Raw genomic sequence first — 18,658 nt, forward strand, 5'->3', positions numbered from 1 at the left:
GCTGGTAGCATCATTCAGGGCAGTCAATATCTCCAAGATGCACATTTTGGCCTTAGTTGGTTGTATTATTATCTATTATACTTATTTCATTGCCCCGGGTGATCATTTCAATATGTTGGATTTGCTGATGCTCACACTGTGACATTAGTGCATACAAAATACTGTGGAACTGACTAATGAGACAAAATCTAAAATGTAATAAAATCACTCACCCTTAGACGTGTGACATAGATTAGACAAGTATTTTCAGTCCAGCAGTACATGTCGGTTACGGTATCACTCTGCAAACACCTTGTTCACTCTATATATGTTTCTCAGGCATCTTCAAAGGGTGAGTGGTTTTACTTTATTTTAGTTTGATCATACAGGGTGTATGTATGACAGTTAAAGGTTATACTATGTATAACAATGTTAAAAAAGGCTCAGTAGTCCTAAAGATAGACAGTTTTTAAAAGTGCTATTAAGCCCGACTGGCAACACGCCATTTTGTGTGTCTGTAGCTCTAATGCTAAATAGCTGTCTCCAAAGAGCACTATTCTGCACTTTATCCACTTTTCACATTTCCAATGTAACTCTGCACTTGTCCAACCTAATAGAAGCCATGTGCCGCATACAACAACGTAACATTAAGGAGTTGGACAGAAGGATCCCAATGTTGGCAACAGCATAGCTATGTGAGCGACAATGCTAACATTACAGTTTTAACAGCAACGTCATGCTAGGTGTGCCTATTTGCTGGAGAAAATCAAAACGATGAAACTTGGTGCTTCCTCGTGTGTAGCTGATACAGTTGGCAGAGTGCTGGAATTGATTTTAAGATATGTAGTGAAGCCTTTTTCATTTTGTATTTATTTTTTTTAACACAGCTGTCCTTTGATGGGTGTGCACACGGGGCAAGTAGGGCCCGATGAGTTAGCAGAATCACGGACGTAATCGCGGAATTGGCCAATAAAAACGGAATAGACTGTTAAATGCGGACTCTCTGACATGATTAAATGTCGTCATGGTGAGGAGGAGGAGCGTTTGTGAGGGGCGGACCGCTCAATCATGGTGGAATCTCATTACAAATACTCCCAAACGAAACATGACAAAACGGCAACCTGACACACCGGCAAAAGTTTGCGGGAAAAATTGAACTCCTCTTTTACGGAGCGTGAATGGAAGCGAGTGGGCATGCTCGTACAGCTGTGTGTGCGCGACTCAGGCAGTATGAGTGTGTTTACACCGTGTGGTGTTTATGGCTCGTGAATACAAATGAGCCTGAAATGAGGACGAGAGGCACATTTGCTCTTGCTCCCAGTTCACCTTTACCGTCAACAGACATTCTCAACTCGCACGACACGCTTCCGGCCTTCAAAATAAGAGCGCTGTTCACCACATACTGTCTAATTGTGTAAACAAAATAAGAGTGTCGCAAAAAAAATCTAACATTAATAACACAATTGGAATTGCTTTGTTGACTGTCATTTTTAACCACAAGCACAGGCATTACAGTTTGTCGATGATTTTGTGTGTGCAGTGGCTGATGATGTCCCATTAGAAAAGTTAACAAAGCTACATCTGTTTCTGAAATACTCGTCAAATTGGCCAGTGATGTGTTTCATCCGTAAATGTAAGGATTTTGCATTTAATTAACAGACATTTTATTTACTGTCACAAAAGTACACACTATGATGGTACAATACGGGTGCCTCATCTCTGAAAAGTGGATTGAACGAGTAAGGGTGATAAGTGTACTGTTACACAAAGTCAATTTGGTATAAAAAGGGAGCTTTCACGAACATGTTAATTACAACATTGCTTTTAAAATTTTTTTGACGGTGACAGTTTGAGCTTGGAACAAATTAACTCACTTGATATTATTTCCTGGGTACATTTGTTTTGAAATAAAAACAACTTTGAAGGTTCCTCTGTGCCAGGATTGTTTCACACAGAGCGTTAACACAGTCTCAGTTTAATTTCATTCGTATTCTGTTTAATTGATTTCCTTCCCTTTTGATAATATGTTCTTGATACTCCATAACGTCAAGCGCCACGGGAGTTCCCTCAGAGCGCAGTTTGCTTTTTTTGAGTGCAGGAACAAAGCAAGTTGCTCAGGCAATATGTCTGTGACAATAGAGCGCAGGTGTTCTTAAGAGGCCTCTCACATACTGCAGATGGTACCTTTTTTTTTTCCCCCACTCCCGTGTGTGGCTCCAGAAACATTCACACTTGTCTTAAACTGGTCATTGGCTTTTACATTTTTGATTTTACAACTCACACTTCACTGATGGTTTAATGCACAACTTTGAAGTCTGGTTGTTCCAAGACAAGCATTGTCATCATACAGGATGGTTCTCGTGACGTTGAAGTGTCTTTTGGATAGTGTGAACCAAAAATGTCGCTTTAAAAAGTGGTGGTTGGCAAAGTGAATGTTGTAAAAGGTAACACTCATGTGTAATAAAACATGGCTTAAGTTAATATTTAGGCATGAAGTCACATTCAAAACTACAAAGGTACAGAAATTCACGGCCCTGCTCGAAACTGGTAAGTTATCATGTTATGACAGAGGTGTTCAAGTTATCTCGAAACTGAAGTTGTTTGAAAGCTTTGCTGGTTTATCAGCGTTACTAGGAAGAAATGAGGATCTGAATGTGCAGTTTCTCAAAGCAAAAGTGATCTCCTATTATCGTAAATCATCTTGGTTGTGCAGGAAGTTGACTGAAGCTTTAAAGGTTTATACGTGGATTTTGAAGCAAATCAAGTTGAAATAGTTTAAGAAAAATGCAAAGCTTGTGCCCCCTCAATGAAGTCACACTGTTTGTTGTTACATCTTACTCCAAGATGGTCCCTCTCATAAAAGTGTAATACAAAAATAGGGCTGGGAAACACAAAAAAAACGTTCTCCTGCTCCGTGTGGAAGTGGTACATTTTGGCTTCTTATGTCCTTCTTTCCAACTCCGTAAATTGGAGGCTCACTAGGTACCCCGGTAGATTGCCATTGTGAAAGGGGCGGCCATCTCTTGTGTCACTTTAGTGATGTTGTTAGGCTGCGCAGAAGTGGTGTGCAATGCAAGTGAGAAACGTGATGGATGATTGGCTCATGTTCGATCGACACACATTACGTTGGACATACTACAACAACCAGGAACTTTCCCAGCGCTAATGGTGACTTATGTCTTTAATATTGCTTATCACTTGGGATGAATCGGGATCGGCTGCCAATCTGCTGTATTTTGAAGGTTGGATAATATCAGCTTCCGCCACGAGATCTGGCCGATCCGGTTGGCGTATCATGTCCGTAACTCTGAAGCCACACTCCAAAATGGTAGGTGCAGTAATGCGCCTCAAAGCTGGTTGCCATGTGACTCCCGCCACCCGCAAGAAGAAGAAAACGCAACACCACCATGCAGACATGTCCGCGGTGTACCGTGACAAAGTTAGTTTCATGTCACGTGGCCACCCTTGGTCACTCTCCGACCAGCCCACTGGCCTTCCAGACGTTTCAGCTATTAAGTCATTGCCACACCTATTTTTTTGTATTTATTGGATGCATCTTTTATTGGATTAGGGACCTGACTCAGAGGTTTGTTACAAAAGCCAAACAATATTGTTGGTCATGCTGTGTAACAAAAAAGTAAATTCAGCAATACTTTGGTTGCATTATTTTTAATGCTTTGAAGAGCTCTTTTCATAACCATATTCAATTCCACAAATTAATGTTTGTAACAAAAAGGATCAGGATCAGATCGGCAAGACCATAAAAAGAAATGGGATTGGATCGGAAGCCAAAAAATGTGGATCAGGACATCCATCCATACTCATCATGTCTACTATATTGGGTAATATGAGTATAAAGCTGACTATAGGGGTGTTATTTAATGTCGGCAGGCCTCTAATGTTAAAAAATGTTTTTAGAATGTCATAAACAGGTTTTCTATGCTCTAACTTTGAAACTAATCCATTTAAATAATATCGAATCCTACTTTGAGAAAGTTCTCCTATTGCGGTAGGGACTGAAACCATGTCTGTATATACAGTGGTGTGAAAAAGTGTTTGTGTCCTGATTTCTTCTTTTTTGCATGTTTGTCACACTTCAATGTTTCAGATCATCAAGCAAATTTAAATATTAGTCAATGACAATACAACTAAACACAAAATGCAGTTTTTAAATGAAACTTTATTATTAAGGGAGAAAAAAACCTACATGGCCTTGTGTGGAAAAGTGATTGCCTCCTGGTTGGGCCACTCTGAACAGCAACAACTGCAATCAAGCGTTTTTGATAACTTGGAATGAGTCTCTTGCAGAACTGTGGGGGAATTTTGGCCCACTCATCTTTGCAGAATTGTAGTAATTCAGCCACATTGGAGGGTTTTCCATCATGAGGCGCCTTTTTAAGGTCATGCCACAGCATTGCAATAAGATTCAGGTCAGGACTTTGACTAGGCCACTCCAAAGTCTTTGTTTTGTTTTTCTTCAGCCATTCAGAGGTGGACTTGCTGGTGTGTTTTGGATCTTTGTCCTGCTGCAGAACCCAAGTTAGTTTCAGCTTGAGGTCACCAACACACGCCGGACATTCCTCTTCAGGATTTTTTGGGAGACAGCAGAATTCATGGTTCCATTTATCACAGCAAGTCTTCTCGATCCTGAAGCAGCAAAACAGCCCCAGACCATCACACTACCACCGCCATATTTCACTGTTGTTATGATGTTCTTTTTCTGAAATGTTGAGTTACTTTTACATCAGATGTAATGGGACACGCACCTTCCAAAGAAGTTCAACACAGTATTTTCCCAAAGGTCTTAAAGATCATCAAGATGTTCACTTTCTCACACAGGGCCATGTAGGTTTGGATTTTTTTCCACCTTAATAATACAAAGTTTCATTTAAAAACTGCATTTTGGGTTCAGTTATGTTGTCAGTGACTAATATTTAAATTTGTTTGATGATCTGAAACATTTAAGTGTGACAAACATGCAAAAAAATAAGAAATCAGGATGGGGACAAACACTTTTTCACACCACTGTACATTCCACTCTGACTGCATCAAATCCTTTCAACCACTTTACACCTAATAATAGACTCATAACCAAGGTTAAGTCACTCTGCTTTACCATATCGTTGTTTGTACAGCCTTCCAACATGCTGGCCAACGTTAACATCCAGTCTTGCATGTCTCATCCCTTCTTGGTAACTCAGTTTTTTACACGGTACCACCACAAGGCTGCTGCTGTGGTCCCACTGGAACCAGCAGGACCATGGAGAAGGACCAGAACAGAGTGGACTGCAAAAAGGTTGGAGGGTATTTGTTGTACTTAGAATGCAAATGAGCCGAAGGGTCCTGGGCAGGCGTGTGAATTTTTGCCCAGAGTTTACACACACAGGACCGGTCCATCTGGCTTGCTAAACAACTCAGCACATCCCCGCCCCACCTCCCCAAAACACAGAAAAACAAAAAAGAGTCCAGCTTTTTTCTATTTAAAATGCAAAGCCTGTTTGCTGGTCTTTCAAAGGGACTCTAGTGTTTGTAGCCTCTCTCTTTAGCTTTTTTCCTTCCACTTTCTCTCAAGTTGATTTGTCGAGGTCCAAATGTGTTCACCTGTGGGTGTGTGCTTAGAGATCCATGTTTGCCTACATAAATTTGAGGTTTTAAAGACTTGGAGTGGATTTTAAATACCGGGAGTAAACGTTCGTTCAAATTTCTCGACCTCAGCAAATAATTTCTTCCTATTTATTTGTGTCTGGAAGCTTTGCTAAGGCTTGCATATAAAAAGGATTACACATGCTATAAAGTGCACTTTGCCCCAGGACGACATGCCAGGCAGGAGCAAAATAACCTTCACGGCAATCGCTTAACCTCTTAACGTTCCGACGGCCCACCCACGGGTCTTCCTCTATTGTGATGACGATGAAAGCTTATTTTGCTGCGATTCAAATGATAGACAGCATTCAAGGATATAATTCTAACGGCACACAACACAAATGCTAAACCAGTCACAATCATAAATGCAACTCACCTTTGGAGCCTCACAATATTCCAACCGCAAATAAATCCTATTTTGTTGACAGTGAGACACAAAATGTACTCCAGTAAAATAGTTGGTCCACACCAAGCCTCAAGTCCACAAAGACATACTAACCGCTGCCGCTGCAGACTTTCATCATTGTCGTGATGACCGTGCGTCATACAGTCCGTGCAATCTTTGCCCCTAAACACAACATAGTAGACACCCCTCCCGCTAGTTATCGATGAAAACCGCCATCTTGGATGACAGAAACAAACAGAACCAACGAAAAGTACAAGCCAAAATTGCATGCATGTGGCTTAGATGTGCCAGATATTTGATGCAGTCGTTCCTCCTAACAGCTATAACTTTGAACACCACCTTGCATGATAGAGTTAAACAGAATGACTCCATATAGTCCACAAAACCAAAGCCCAAGCTATGCTCATGCGAGCATGTGCATGCGGCACAGGAAGTGGCATATTAATGTGGTCGTTGCTCCTGCCAATTATGAATAACCACCATCTTCAATGAATAAATAAGCCACGAAGTCAGGATAGTTGTCATTTTAGTGTTGAATAAATTAATTAAGAATAATAAATTCAAGCGTTTGTCTTGTAGTAAACTGCTGCATGCCAGAAAGAAGACTAAAATGCTGGATGATTATCAGAATGAAATATATCAGTAATCCGATGGTGTTCATACTGCGTGATAAATTGCTCACAAAATGTTGATTTGATTTGCAACATGGTTCTTTAATAGGTTTTCAGCTCATACGGCTCAATTTGACGACATCAAGTGCAGCCTGCAAAGCCGCTAAAGACCTACTTGTGTGTCTCGAGAATCACTCCCGCAGGTCCACACAAAGCCACGGCGGCAGCTGGCGTTGTTTGCCACTCCGTATGTGCACGACTTTACACGAGTCTTGTTCAGGAGGCGTCACAAAGAGTTAAAAAGCTCATTAAAATGTGGAAGAGACAACCGGATGGCCAGGCCTGTGAGGCATTTGACTGCTAATATGAAGAAGGCCTTCTTGCTTTTTCCTCAAGGATGCCATTAGACCAGGCTCTGAGGATAATTGTACCTTCCCCAGGTAGTGATGACACGAGATTACCATTTTCATAATGCAAACAGACATTAGAGAAATATAACGGAATGATCACACTGCCCTTAGCGCCCGTCGATGCCAGTACACACTGCGTCATCTGTAATGATAGATTTGTAGGGTGCCATTTAGCTTTTGCTAGATAATGTCAGGAACATTCACGTCAAATGAGTCTCATTGATTTTTCCTTTTGCTTTCCGGCATTCCACCCTTTGTAAAAACAAACATTTGGTCAAGATGTTTAAGGAACAAAGTTGTAGTTTTGGCTGAAAATAGCAGCTTAGAAACCATATTGATTGCACACTGGCTTGTGAAAAGGACATTTGCATATTTGTCAAATTTTTCCACATGCCCCACTTTTCTACTCCTGCACATAAAAGGGCAACATTTGACAAAAGGTGCACACCCACTGTGTTTCCTGTGCTATTCTTTTCTGACAAGCACACCACATGGTGGCACTGTTATCAGGGGTCTAGCAGTACGTGTATCTGTATCGAACCGTTCAATACACATGCGTACCGAACCGTGACCCCTGTATCGAACAATACCCAGTTTTGTATTTAAAAAAAGGCAAGGTAGTTTGTTTTTTATCAAAAAAATATTAAACCGTAACTCGAACGTATCGAACCGAACCGTGAATTGTGTGTATCGTTGCAACCACGAGTCGTGATACAAATGGAATCGTGATTAAAACTAATCGTTACACCCCTACATCCATCTTTCTCCTCTGTCCAGAATATGTAGATTTTTGTCCTGAAAAGAGTGCTCTTTCTCTTTGAGGTGCAGGTAGACTGCAGTTTTGACCCGAAGAGTTAGCCCGTCTGTGTTGGGACGTGTTCCTGCTCAGTGTAAAAACTGGTGCATGTATTCTAACAAATGTCATTTCCTTGCGAAAAAATTAGGACACCCCGTGGAGTTGGTGATGCTATGCATCCACTAGCATGAAAACGCAACCCATTTTATAATAATAAAAAAAAGTTATCCATTTATTTTCCCCGTAGTTAAGGAAACATATTCAAATTGTTATGACACACATTGGCAATTTTTGCATTTAGCACAGACGTGCATCAGCTTGTCTTTTTCAGTCAACTTTTTCGTCCTCTTCATTGAACGAATGCCTGTCAATTGGTTTATTAATGCTAATTCAAGTTTGTCTTCACAGTTTAAAAGGCGAAGGTTTATTAGCATGGGAGGGTGTGAACCTGAATTGTAAACAGCCCCGGGCCATGAAAACTATCACTTTTGACAGTTAGTTGCAAAGTATTGTACGGATACAAATAATAATTTGTGTCACATGGGAGGAAGAGCAACTGGCTTCTTGAGCAGATTATGGTGGCTGGTTTTGAGGGGTGTCAAAGCCTCATCAGTTTGTCACTCCTAATTGTAGCTGTGCACAGGGCTCTCAAAAGAGCCTGTAGGAAGGCAAGTCGTTGCTTCTCTTACATCACCAGCATGTAATTTGGAGCGAGGAAGAAGGCCATTTGTCTCACACGCAAACAAATATAGAGCCTTGCAATGTTTGAAGTCAGGGGTGTCCAAAGTACGGCACATGGCTGTTTTTTTTATTGGCCCGGGGAACATTCTAAAAATACAATTTAAAGGAAAAATTCAATTTTTTTTTTACCAATTATCCACAATCTTGATGTGAGACATGAACACACATCTGTCTCTGTTGTGCGTTCTAAAGATATAAAAACTGATAAAAAGAGGCAGCTAAGAATGCATGTAATGGGACACGCCCATTCCACCTATAAAGCCTTCTGAAAAAACCTCTAAAAAGCGCCAACGATGCTCCATTTACATAATGTGATGTGCATATTAACAAAGTTCCAGTGACATTGGTGTTACCTCCGCCAAGCGCAGCGCAACACAGAGGTTATGTTTTTCTTCATGGATTTGGATGGCGGAAATGGGATATGAAAGAGCTGATTACATTTTGGGGGTGATGCGGATCACGTCTGGATCCAGGAATTATTTAAAGGATTCTTTAACATTGCGAGAGAGGACCATTTTTGGCATTTGTGCATATTACTCCACAAAAAAAAAAAAAATGGTCAGAGCACTTGGCCAAAAAATACAGGTTTGGCAAAAAAATACAAGTTTCCAACAGGGTCTGCCAAATATCAGACTGATCCCAAAAAATGGAGGATTATTATTTTGGTGTGAATCACAATATGGGGGAACTATGGCGCCTGGCGGAGGTCTACGCTCTCCGAATGCTTCTCTAGTTTTTAATGTTAGTAACAGTTGAAGGATTCCCTGATCCTTGTGGGTGTCGAAGTCGGAGGAGAAATACTACATGAGACTTTCTGAGCAAGCCATAGATATATTTATCCCTGACAAACAAACCTAATACAATCGGAGCTCCGGGCCTAGCGTCTTTCCCTATAGGCCTACACAGAGGTTGGTCTTAATACAGGGTCAGACAGGAAGAGCACAGCTAACTATCCCTGCCCGGCCTTTATACATTTGTAGATGCAAATGCATGTTGATCCTCAGCCAATGGGAGAAGACAGCGCCCGTCACTGTAGATGTTGGAGAGCCAATCAGATGCCGCTGAAGGTGTGGTGTTGTAGTCCCCGAGGACCAATTAGATGTCTCTGGAGGTGTGGTGTTGTAGTCCCTGAGGACCAATCAGCAAAGTGGGGTGGCACCCGCCGATGTGAGAAGTGGGCCTTTGTTCGTTGTGAAGGTCAACCAGCTGCTGTAAGCAGGATGTTGCTGTAGTTTGAGTACTCTCCTTGAGCTGCTTATCAGTTGTGAGGTATGTGTAGATGAGGTAATGAGCGCAGGCCATGAGAACACTATGTGTTTTGTGTGACTACCTGTATAAAATGGATGTGAGCGGCTTAGCAGATTAATATGCATATAATAAGAACACAAATGAGATATAAAACCCTTCATTCCCCCTCATGGCCTCGAAAGAGGCCAAAGAAACACACAGTAGGAGATAGTACTTTATTTTTCAGGATCAGGAAGCACAGCTCGCGTGTCCCCCTCAGGAAGTGGCGGAAGCCGGATCAGTTGGTACTGACCTCGACCATCGCCAAAAAGGCCTATTGTGGCAGGCTGGAAAAGGCACTTAAAACAAGGTATACAACAACACGCAAACAAGGCAAAGAAAATGAAGAAAACCATAACCGCAATAATAATTCCAGAAGCCAATTTTTTGCCATTTACCAAAGAAGCTCGTCAACCGGTCCCAAAGGCTGGTGTCCACTCCCACATGCGATTTCATTCGCACGTTAAGTGCTTTGAGACCATTGATGGCATGGGTCAGTCGGCCACCCGGTGCAGTATTATTAGGAATAAGTGTGCAACATTCAGTGCCAATCATTGCACAAACTCCATGTTTTTCAGCCAATAACATGTCTAGGGCAATATGATTCTGGAAGGCCATGAGAGATGTGGCTCGTAATTGGTCGCTCACCGCTCTGAAGGCTTCCTCGGTCTGATTGGATAAACGCTGCAAGTTGTAATGAATGTAATTAATGCGATCAACATTTTTATTAACTGTAACCCACGGCAAGATAGATTCGAATCCAGCAGTGACTTGATTAGTCAATTTATATTCGTCAGGAACACCACGAGGCACTCCAATGGCGTCAATGTATGTCGGATTAGGAGCCTCCAACCAAGGAGAAGATGTATCACGTTTGGAACAGTGGGACGAGGTGGTCATGAGGTGCGATCCCACAGAGGTTGCACTATGAATCAAATGATCAATGTCCAAAGGCAAAATAGCCATAGGCAGTATAAATGAAACCAGGGCACAAAGGCCAGTCATGTTGTTAGTGGGCAACCTATCTGTGACACCGGAACCGCCACACCACCACCAGACATCCGCACGAATAACCGGCTTAAAGTAGCCGCCCACCTGAGTGGTATTTAGACACCAAGATGCATTGACGCCAGGCTGCACAAACAGGTTTCCTGTGGAGACATTAAAGCAAGTAAAATTATTGGATACCACCAAGCTATTGAAAATAGGCCTGCCGCACATTTCAGAGATGACTGGATGAACGAGGTCAAATTGGGTACACTTTGGGGAACCTGCTGAACTGGTGCTGGTCGAGGAGGCGGTGGAAGTGTTCATCAACTGGATGACACACTGCTCAGTGATCGCAGTGGGGACAACACGCAACAATGGTCTGGCACCCATGCATGCCAAACAATCTCCGGTCTTGGTTCCTCCCGCCTGCTCGGCCAACAGCAGCCAGTTGTTGAACTGTCCCGATATTCCTGCGGACAGCACAAAGGATACATCCAATGGGTTATCCCCACTAGGGGTCCAGTGGTAAGCTGTGAGGAACAAAACAATCAGCAAGGGAACCAAAATACACATTACAATCTGAGCAAAGCAAAGCACGCATATGTATATTGTCTAAGTAAGCGAGCACGTTTGTATTTATGTTGTATATGGTCATCAGTATCAGCATAGGTGTGTGTGTTGTCATCAACCAGATGTTTATCGGCTTCAGTTGGAGGAGGCGGGGGCGGCCCTCCCAGAACTTGGGCCAGCATCGACATTGCCACTACCCCCCCCCTCACGGGCTGCGCTGGAAGCAGCCCGTCAAATGGACAGGAGGCGTCTGCACAACACACATAGAAGCGGCGGAAGAAGTGTTATAACCCGCCGCGGTTTTAGCAGCCAGGTCAGCAGCCTGAGCAGAAGGAGTAGAAAACACAGTATCAGTATACACAGTGTGGAAGGTGTTAGCCACAGGGTCAAACTGGACAACTGCGGAAGCTGCATGGAGGTCACCAGAGGGCGACAGCAGCCGTCCTATGGGCTATAGACATGGCATAACCGGACGCGGAGAGAACGCGACCCAAGAAAGTGACAATACGACGACAACACTGCAGTTTCTTGCGTGACACCTTGAACCCGAGTTTATGCAACTCCGTCAACAGGGTTTGAGTAGCCAATAGGTAGACGTCAGCTGAATCACAGGCAAGTACAACGTCATCCACGTACTGGACCAACAGGCACCCCTCCTGGAGCTGTAGGCCGGACAAGGCCTGACGCAGGTGGTAGTTGAACAAACCGGGGCTGTTTTTAAAGCCCTGTGGCATGCGCTTGTACTGATAACGCTGGCCATGATATGTAAAAGCAAAATACTTTCGTGAGTCTGGATGGAGCGGGAGACAGAAAAATGCATTTTCCAGGTCAATCACCGAGAACCACTGGAATGAGGGAGACAGGGAGGACAGGATCCTGTGAGGGTCAGGTACCGGAAGCACCGGCGTCAGAGTGACATCGTTAACAGCACGTAAGTCGTGCGCCATACGGTAGCTTTCGCCGTCGGCTTTCAAAACAGGGCGGAGGGGTGTGGGCCACTCCGGGTCCAAGTGTTCCAACACCCCTGCGTCCCACAGACCCGCCAAGGCCTGTGCCATTCCCTCGTCTGCCTCAGGAGGCCACCTATATTGAGGTCGGAACACAATGGGATTCTCTTGCACCTCAAGTGTAATAGAAGTGACAGATGAACAGAAGCCCATGTCAAAGGGACCCGTTGACCACACCCCCTCAGGGATGCTGTCAAGCATGGGTGCCGACAAATCATGATCAGTGAGCTCTTTGCGCATGTGTCGGTCAATCAGCTGATGTTGGACCAACGATGGGTCTTTGAACTGACCAAATATGCGATACGCTGACTCAGACGGAGAAAAGTGCACTTGTGGGAGATCAGGGGACGGCGTCCAGTCAGTTGCGGCTAACAACCGTTTGACCATGGGACCTAAGGCCCTCTGTTCGTGACCAGGTGCCACAGCCAAAGAGATGTGAGGTACTGACGCTGGACCTCCATGGAACCAAGCCTGTTCCAACACTTCTACAAAGTAGACGGAAGACGCCACCCCCTCAGGTCCTGCAAAGATACAAGAAGAGTTTAGCACCCAAACAGTGTTTTCGATTTAACAATGTGCAATGTGGTGATGTTACAGTAGGCAGGTAGACAGCCCGGGAAAGGATCCAAGGCTTCCACATCTCATAAGCTGTCAGCACACTGTCCGGAGCGGATGTCGGCTGGCAGATATTAGCCACCTCGAGGGCTGCCGTTGCAGTCCAACGTTACACCATTTGGTAACGTTGGTGTGAGTCCCTTGTCAGTACACATGATGGTGGCGTTTGCAGCACTGAGAATGTCTCTTCCGATCAAACACACAGGTGCATCCGTGGCATGGATGTAAGCGTGTGTAAAACGTGTCCCAGCAAAATCAGTTGGTAGGTCAACAGTGAATGGCAGCAGACGTCGTTTCCCCGAGAAGCCAACCAGAGGTACGCAGCATGACGTAATCTGGTGTGGTGACCGTGGAACATTGATGACAGAATGTGTCGCCCCCGTATCTACAAGTCCTTTGATTGCCTTATTGTCCACTGTGAACAAGAGCATGGGGTCTGCTGTTTCCCTGCTCTTGGGGCCTCCCAGGCCTCCCTAGGCCTGATAGTAGTTGAGGTCATCACCCTGGTCGACATAGTATTGACCAGCAGGTAGGGTCTGCTGCATGGGCGGGCGTTGAGCAAATGGATGGCCACGCCCTCTGGCGGGTGCCATCGCCTGTTGTTGGGGTGGGCCCTGTTGTGGTGGCAGGCCCCACACTTGCTGCTGCTGTGGACCTTGCATGTAGCGGCGTTGTGGGCAGCTGCGAGCCCAGTGATCCATGGCGCCGCACACGAAACAGCCACTGAAGCCCTGCGACATGTTACCTCTTCCTCTTCCCCGACCAGCTGTACCACCCCGCCCCTGCCACATCACACTAGCAGGTTTTGCTTCCTTCTTTTGTACAGTGCTTTTTGCACGTGCTTCAGCCAACTGTAATTTCAGTAACTGTACAGCCAATTCAGTATTTGTTTTGGTCTTTGCACTTTCGTCCTCCCGGTGTCTGCGCATGTGATGGAATAATGTGGACTTAAAGTCCGCCTCAGGTGAGGACAGCAAATTTGGGACATCATTGAGCTTGTCCGACACAGGTGTAGGCATGCCAGAATGAATAGCAGTTCTAAAAAACGCTGTCATGGGAGAACTGTTCAAATGATTACACCCAGTGGCAGTGGTCCAGTCACGCATACAGTTAGTATAATATGTGGTTGGATCTACCTCGCCACTCCGTGCAAAGACAGTGGGGAAAGTCCGCTGTTCATGTGGAAACTCCTCCCTCAAGGCAGCAAATAGAGGACGAGCAAATGGCCCAAACGGCTCATGTACTGAAGTATTTTAACATTCCAGCTCGTTGTAGCAAAGTGCTAAATTGTGAGGGTATCATGGCAGCAGACAACAAACAGCGAATGTCCCCCCAAGCCAAACTGAGGCCTGCAGCCTGTAACACAGCATCAATCCACGCGTCTGCACCGCCACTTATGGGTGGTAGTTTGTTTTTTTTTACTGAGACCGTCTATGTCTGTGATGGAAAAAGGTGTATATTCGGTATGGTTGCCGCCACTATCAACACGTAATGGCATGGTAGTTTTTAGGCGAGTCCCCCGCTCCCGTCAACGTATGGTGAGGGGGTGGAAGGAAGAAGAACGGGTGCCGCCTTTTGCAGGACACCGTCGTCATCTTCCGACTCAGATATGGATTTGTATACGACTCCTGCATCATCGCATTTGGGTTTAACAGATGTGGGGGCCGCTGTACGTCGCCTGGTACGTTGGGTATCTGGCAAAATGTTAGAATTGTCAATCCGTTTTGCTATTCGCGATTGTGACGGTGGGTTGTTCCCCGCATCCGCCTGTGCTAGTCTGACTTGTGATATGTTCCATTCAGCCTCTGTGCGAGGTACAGTGGAAGGGTCACCAACCGGTGGCGCGGTTTCCGCGGGGTGACGTTGTCTAGCTTGTTGCAATGTGGGGATCGGAGTGGCTACGTCATCTCCGTTCAAGTCCAATTCGCCTTGAAATAGAGAGTGGGATAAATACCACTCTGTGTATGAACATACGGCGGCGGCGCGGTCGGAGGCGCCGACTTCTTTTTGCCTGATGTAACTTTAGCCATATACGTAGGGGGCAGCCAAAGCCAAACTGGCCATCCCCATTAAATGTATCATTCGCCGTAGTTCATCCAACTCTTTTAATTCCTGTTTCAGCTTGCCTCTCTTCAACACACTCGCCTGTTCGATATCTACTTCTAATCTCGACATTTCTTTCACTATGTCAACTTCCCTTTTCCTTATCTTTCCCTGCACTTCCACTATATTTCTACAATGCTCACCGCCACATTCTGTCCAAATTTTCTACATAACTTTCTTGTCCTTGTCTTTATCCTTTTCATCACGACCACTCGACACTTGTCTTTCCACTACTCACTACCTGTTTTTTCCACCAAGTCTAACAACTCGGAACCACTCATCACCGGGGCGCCCCCACACATATCCCATTCATTACACTCCCTGTCAAACTCACCATACATTCTTACAACTTCACCCAAACAACAATACAAATAGACAAATACGAACACCAATATTCAAGACAAAGCACAAATAAGCAAGGCCAAGATAAAAAAACACTGCTTTTAGGTGTCTGACAGTGGAGAACGACGTCTCCCGAACCACAGTTGCCAATATTCTGTCAGACACAACTTTATTCACGACGGTTATTAGACTTAAGGTCTGGTCACCCACCCACTATGTAATTTCGAGAAGGTCCAAAAAGTTAAACGCTAAGAAGTGTTCATCCACTGCCCGTTAGTGGACTACCAAGCATTCATGCAAATTCTATTTATCACCGCTATTTGGTGTAGAATTTACCGAACCCGATTATTCAGCGATATCCAATACCTGCCCTGATATAATCAGTAGGACCCAGTCCTTATTTGGAGCGATGATTGGGGAGCGACCCCAACCCCGGCCCCTGTAGTAAAAGCGTTACTGTCCCGGTAGACGTTCTGCCCCTTTACTACTCGTAGTCCCCGACTACGGTGGTCCCCGACCACTTACGCGTTCCGGTTTAGTAGTCCCAGACTACTGTGGTCCCTGACCACTGTGGTCCCAGACCACGTGACGTCACTATCTTCAATACAATGTAAGTAATATAAAATAGGAAAGAAATAGGTAAAATAAGCAACAAGCGACACTGATTAGAACTACAATTAAAACAAATATAATTGATATTAACGAAACCTGTGAATATACCACAATATTCTTACTTCCACTTTCAATTTGATATCATCAATAGCAGAAATTCGTATGTAACAGGTTTCCTGCGTTACCTTTTAGATGGCCGGCCAAGTGGAAGATCGAAGTATTGTCGTCACAGGTCGAGTGAGAATTCGATCACCGAAGTGAGAATTCGATCACTAAGACACCACTATCCCCCTCCAACCACGTTGGGCGCCAAGTTGAAGGATTCCCTGATCCTTGTGGGTGTCGAAGTCGGAGGAGAAATACTACATGAGACTTTCTGAGCAAGCCATAGATATATTTATCCCTGACAAACAAACCTAATACAATCGGAGCTCCGGGCCTAGCGTCTTTCCCTATAGGCCTACACAGAGGTTGGTCTTAATACAGGGTCAGACAGGAAGAGCACAGCTAACTATCCCTGCCCGGCCTTTATACATTTGTAGATGCAAATGCATGTTGATCCTCAGCCAATGGGAGAAGACAGCGCCCGTCACTGTAGATGTTGGAGAGCCAATCAGATGCCGCTGAAGGTGTGGTGTTGTAGTCCCCGAGGACCAATTAGATGTCTCTGGAGGTGTGGTGTTGTAGTCCCTGAGGACCAATCAGCAAAGTGGGGTGGCACCCGCCGATGTGAGAAGTGGGCCTTTGTTCGTTGTGAAGGTCAACCAGCTGCTGTAAGCAGGATGTTGCTGTAGTTTGAGTACTCTCCTTGAGCTGCTTATCAGTTGTGAGGTATGTGTAGATGAGGTAATGAGCGCAGGCCATGAGAACACTATGTGTTTTGTGTGACTACCTGTATAAAATGGATGTGAGCGGCTTAGCAGATTAATATGCATATAATAAGAACACAAATGAGATATAAAACCCTTCACATTGTTATGCCGTAGAACTACGTGACTGGTGTAGTGGCTAGCTACTAGCCGCTAGCAACTAGCTTCACCACACACTCGCTCGTAGTGCGTCAGCGCCTCGCTCACAATGCCTCACGCCACGACTAAAAGATAACGCTACATATTGGCGCTGCCATCAACGCTGCTGTGTTTTTGTTTTGGTGTTTGGAAAAGTTAACACTAGCTGTGAAATCAATGCGCCCAGGAAGGAAGTTCTGGTAATACTTAAAATGATCAAAGTACAGCAAAATACTGCAAGTGTTACATGCTATCATGAATGTACCTGTTACTACATGTTTACAGCATGGATATAAAAGCATTAAACCTTGTTGGTTTGTGGAGACTCTTTTTATCGCAATTTCCTTCCTGTTTTTATCTGTCTTTATATCTTTAGAACGCACAGAAAAGAGAGGCGTGTGTTCATGTCTCACAGAAAAGCTTGTGGATGATGGGCAAAATAAAAAAATTAAAAAAGGTGCAGTTTAATAAGAAAACAACAAAAAACAGCAGAAAAGAATAAAGTAATAAGAATAAAATAATAAGAGAAAAAAAGTTAGAATCGAACGGGAAAAAGTCTGAATTTTTAAGAGAATGACCTGATATTATGCGGGAAAATAACATTTTAGTGGCATAATGTTGAAATATTCAAGAAAAGAGACAATTTTTCAAAGTCTTAATATTAGGAGAAACACACAAAACAAAATATAGTAATTTTTGGAAAATTAGGTTGGGCAAAAATTATTATTGGGATAAAGTCAAAATATTATTGGAAGAAAATTTACAAGAATGTTTAAATAATTGGAAAAATAAAAAAAAAAAAAACAGCAGAAATGGTGGGAAAATAGCTGTAATTTTACCAGAATAAAGTACAAAAAAAATGTTGAAATAGTTGGAAATTAAAAAAACAGCAGAAATTAAAATAACAGCTGTAATTTTATGAGAATAAAGACCAAAATATTAAGAGGAAAAAAGTAATATTCCAGCAAAAAAAGGTTGAAATTTTCCTAAAACAAACATGAGGAAAAATAATGTAATTTTACTATTTGAAAAATTAAAGAAAATTTTTTTTTTTTAAGTCTTCATATATTGGGAAACACACAAAACAAAACATATTTTGAGAATGAAGTCATAATATTATGAGAACACATTTTACCAAACGCAGCAAAATGAGGGGAAAGAGCGAAGTTGATACTAAAAATACGCTTCTTACTATTCTGTATATCTGCATGTGTTGGTTTACAAAATATCAAATTGGTCCTCGCATCCTTTCATTTTTCAATATGTGACCCTCGGTGGAAAAATATTAGGACACCCCTGTTTGAAATCAATGGTAACTATTATAGTGTAAAAAGTGTAAGAGTAAGTTAACCACTGTATAATTAAACTGTCTAGAGCAGGGCTCTCAAACTTGCAGCCCGCGGGCCAATTGCGGCCCGCCAAGTCACATTTGGCGGCCCGTGACTTGACAGGAAAGACTACTCTATATGCGGCCCACAAGGTCTGAGTCAGGGGTCTCAAATTTGTGGCCCGTGGGCCATTTGCGGCCTGCCGAGTCAC

At 43.7% G+C, this 18,658-nt stretch overlaps 2 protein-coding genes across 5 annotated transcripts in view; one reads left to right on the top strand and one right to left on the bottom strand.

Annotated features, from left to right (window-relative positions):
• marchf8 (membrane-associated ring finger (C3HC4) 8) overlaps nucleotides 1–18,658 on the top strand; it is a 91,897-nt gene that overhangs the window by 25,347 nt on the left and 47,892 nt on the right. The window lies entirely within an intron of this gene.
• On the bottom strand, nucleotides 9,259–17,076 carry LOC129194285 (uncharacterized). Its single transcript, XM_054799418.1, has 2 exons — nucleotides 14,823–17,076; nucleotides 9,259–11,289 (listed from the first exon to the last, which is right to left on the bottom strand). Exon 2 carries the CDS (start codon nucleotides 11,251–11,253, stop codon nucleotides 10,174–10,176), a length of 1,080 nt encoding a protein of 359 aa, XP_054655393.1. The 5' UTR covers nucleotides 11,254–11,289; nucleotides 14,823–17,076; the 3' UTR covers nucleotides 9,259–10,173.

The sequence above is a fragment of the Dunckerocampus dactyliophorus genome, chromosome 14, assembly GCF_027744805.1.
Source record: "Dunckerocampus dactyliophorus isolate RoL2022-P2 chromosome 14, RoL_Ddac_1.1, whole genome shotgun sequence".
NCBI lineage: Eukaryota > Metazoa > Chordata > Actinopteri > Syngnathiformes > Syngnathidae > Dunckerocampus > Dunckerocampus dactyliophorus.